Consider the following 3,381-nt stretch of genomic DNA (forward strand, 5'->3'; position numbering starts at 1 on the left):
AAAGAATGACCACTATTAGAAAACCAGAAATTAGCAAGTTTTGGGTGAGGATGTAGAGAAATAAGAATCCTTGTACATGATTGGTAAGAATGTAAGGTGGTATAGTTACTGAGTACGACAGTATGGAAGTTCCTCTAAAAATTAAAACCACAATTGCCATACAGGTGTATATTCTAAAAAATTGAAAATGGGATTTCAGAGATATTTGCATACCCATGTTCATGACAGCCAAGAGATGCAAGCACCTAAGTGTCTGCTGATGATGAATAAAGAAATTTTATTGTATGCATGTTATAAGATTATTTAGTCTTTAAAATGGAGGGCTTTTTTAAGCCCTCCTGTCTCCTTGGGGCTGGGGAGATAGCTTAGTAGAATAAGCTCTTGCCTGGCAAGCGCAAGGACTTGAGTTCAATCCCCAGTTCTGCAAAAAAAAAAAAAAGGAAATTCCCATATGATACAACATGCATATAGCTTGAAGACTTTATTGGGGGCCTGCCCCTTAGCTCAGTTCTTTAAATGACTGCTTCAACAAAGCAGTCAGCCTCAGGTTGCTGTGGTTTGATCCCTAGAACTCAAGCCAGCCAAACCTGCCCTGAAGGCATTCTGAGCCAGCCAGACCAAAAAAAAAAAAAAAAAAAAAAGACTTTATGATAAGTGAAATAAGGCAGTTGTAAAATCATATGTTTTGCATGATTGCATTTGTATGACGTACCTGAAGTAGCCAAACAGGGAGAAAAAGTATAGTAATTGCCAGGAGTTGAGGGAAGGGGAAATGAGTTGTTCAGTATATATGGAATTTTAGCATTTCAAAATGAAAAGTTCTAGAAATCTGATGCACAATAATATCCTCGTACTTAACACTAAGGGACACTTAAATGGTTAAAGTAGTGAAATTTTATGCTAGGTGCTATTTATTTATTTGTTTGTTTGTTTATTATGTGTTTGGTACAGGATCTCATTACGCAGCACAGCTCCGGCTCACAGGGATCCTGCTTTCAGCCTCCCCAGCACTGGGATGACAGGGCTGCACCACCACGCCCCGTCTCAGTGCTCAGTACGCCCCGGGGCAGGGCTAGCACAGCATGTTGTGCCTGCACTTGCCTAAGCAGGCACTTAGTCCGCTAAGCTATCTCACCAGCCTTTTAAAAAAAAATCATGAAAAAAATAAAATAAAAACATGATAAAAACGTTGACAGCTCCCTGCCTAGAAAACAAAAAAATAAAGGAAATGGTTATATACTGTGGTGTACAACAGGACTCTTTACAGTAGTCCAAGATCAATGACATGATGAATGTTCAAGCCTTGTGTCTAAGCAAGCAGGATAATGCATAATATCATGTAATAAAAGGATATGTGTTTAAAAGTATTTTAGGGGCTGGTGAGATGGCTCAGTGGTCGAAAGCACCTACTTAGAACAAGCTTAGCAAAGCACAGGGACCGCGGTTCAAGCCCCCAGCACCACATGCCAGCCAGCCCCGCCCCCTGGTGGGCTGAGCTGGCCACACACACACACACACACACACACAAATAAATAAAATTAAAAAAAAAAATAATAATAAATAAATAAATAAAATAAAAGTATTTTAATCCAGTTTTGGTCTCTTGAAAAATGGGTGTGATTTAGTTTTTAGAAAATTTTATCCCCTAACAGCAATTAACCACTAGGAAGAACGTATGCAGTGTATTATTTGTAGAAGCTGTACTTTCGATTTGATTTGAAACTGTCTCATTGCTATATGTTTATCAATAAAACTTTGAAAAGAAAAAAAAAAAGAAAATTTTATCCCCTAAAACACTGAATAAATGGCACACAATTAAAATACCATGTGTCGGGGCTGGTGAGATGGCTCAGTGGTCTAAAGCACCTACTTAGAACAAACTCAGCAAAGCAAAGGGATCGCGGTTCAATCCCCCAGCACCACATGCCAGCCAGCACCGCCCCCTGGTGGGCTGAGCTGGCCACACACACACACACACACACACACACAAATAAATAAAAAATTAAAAAAAATAATCCCCAAATAAAATACCATGTGTCTGAGATTTGTAAGTTGCTACCAGGCCTCTACTTGAGAAAAGTAATGCCGAGAACATGTGAGGTTGACAAGAAGAGCTACAATGCGAGCGTGTATTTATGTGTCTGTCTGTCTGTTCTTTCCTCAGGGAATCAGTACACGAGCATCAAAATTCCAGATCACTCTCAGTTGACTCAATTGATTTGGCTTCTGTTGATGATGGGAAGTTAAAAGTGGGCATCATTGGAGGCGGCCACCTTGGGAAGCAGCTGACCTATGCACTGCTGCGGCTGGTCCCTGTTCCTGCAGAGAGCCTGCGCATCTCCACTCGGAGGCCAGAGGCCTTGAGTGAGGATCAGGGAATTTGGTATTATACAGGGGATTTCGTTGTTGGTCATGTGCTGACAGAGTCATTTGGAAAGGGTTCCTTTAAAAAGGAATCCTTGTAGGTAGCATGCAGAGTTCTGAGCTTGCTAGTTTTGAGAAAAGATAAGATGACTTTATTGTTTTTATTTTATTTTTTGTCTTTTGGAGACAGGGTTTCACCATGCATTTTAGGCTGACCTTGAACTCACTTTGTAGTCCAGACTGGCCTTGAACTCTCAGCAGTCCTTGCCTCAGCCTCTTGAGTGCTGAGATTACAGGAATACACCAGCACACCCAGCTAAAGATGCCTTTTATTTAAAGCAACTTTTTTTCTCCACTTAAATGTCTTATATCCATCTTTTCTCCTTGTGCCTTCAGCAGTGAATTAGTTTTCTGGGTCTATGATATAGTGAAGCTTTCCTTGCAGAGTTCAAGTCTTCTGGTGGGAGGAGTTAGTTTGATGGACATTAAACAGTTCCAAGCATTTGTGTTTGGCTTTATATTTTAAAAACTACTGAAATCTAAAAACATCTTTTGTAATGATTCCATTCACTAATCTATGTGATAGAAATAGATTCAATGAAATAAATGCATTGATTGCTTCTGGGAAAATGGATTTAGTAAGGGCCTGAAGAATTTTCCAGGGAGATGGAAATGTTTTGAGAGAAGTATGGGTTAAATGAAAGTATATGTTTGTCATAAATGTGCAAACTAAATACTTCAGATCTGTGTATGATACTATTTGAAAGTTATACTTTAATAAGTAACAAGGCAAAAAATATAATTCAAAATCACATGCACATTATAGAAAATTACTCTAGAAGGATGACAATAACAGCTACCTATAGTTTTACTATTACAAATTACCATCTGCAGTGCAGTAGCTTAGTTCACAGGTATCAGAATATATAGTTAGTCAGGGTGAGAATCTTTCCAATTAACTCCTAGATTAAAGAATCTTCTGAATGTTCTCCGGATCATTGCCTTGCTCATCTTTTA

General features: G+C 39.0%; 1 protein-coding gene across 1 annotated transcript in view; it reads left to right on the forward strand.

Annotated features, from left to right (window-relative positions):
* Noxred1 (NADP dependent oxidoreductase domain containing 1) overlaps window positions 1-3,381 on the forward strand; it is a 37,919-nt gene that overhangs the window by 12,016 nt on the left and 22,522 nt on the right. The window contains exon 2 of the mRNA XM_004624722.2: window positions 2,165-2,364. Coding sequence (XP_004624779.1) covers window positions 2,165-2,364 — 200 coding nt within the window. The remainder of the gene's footprint in view (window positions 1-2,164; window positions 2,365-3,381) is intronic.

This window comes from Octodon degus, unplaced genomic scaffold (assembly GCF_000260255.1).
Source record: "Octodon degus isolate 3935 unplaced genomic scaffold, OctDeg1.0 scaffold00007, whole genome shotgun sequence".
Classification (NCBI taxonomy): Eukaryota; Metazoa; Chordata; class Mammalia; order Rodentia; family Octodontidae; genus Octodon; species Octodon degus.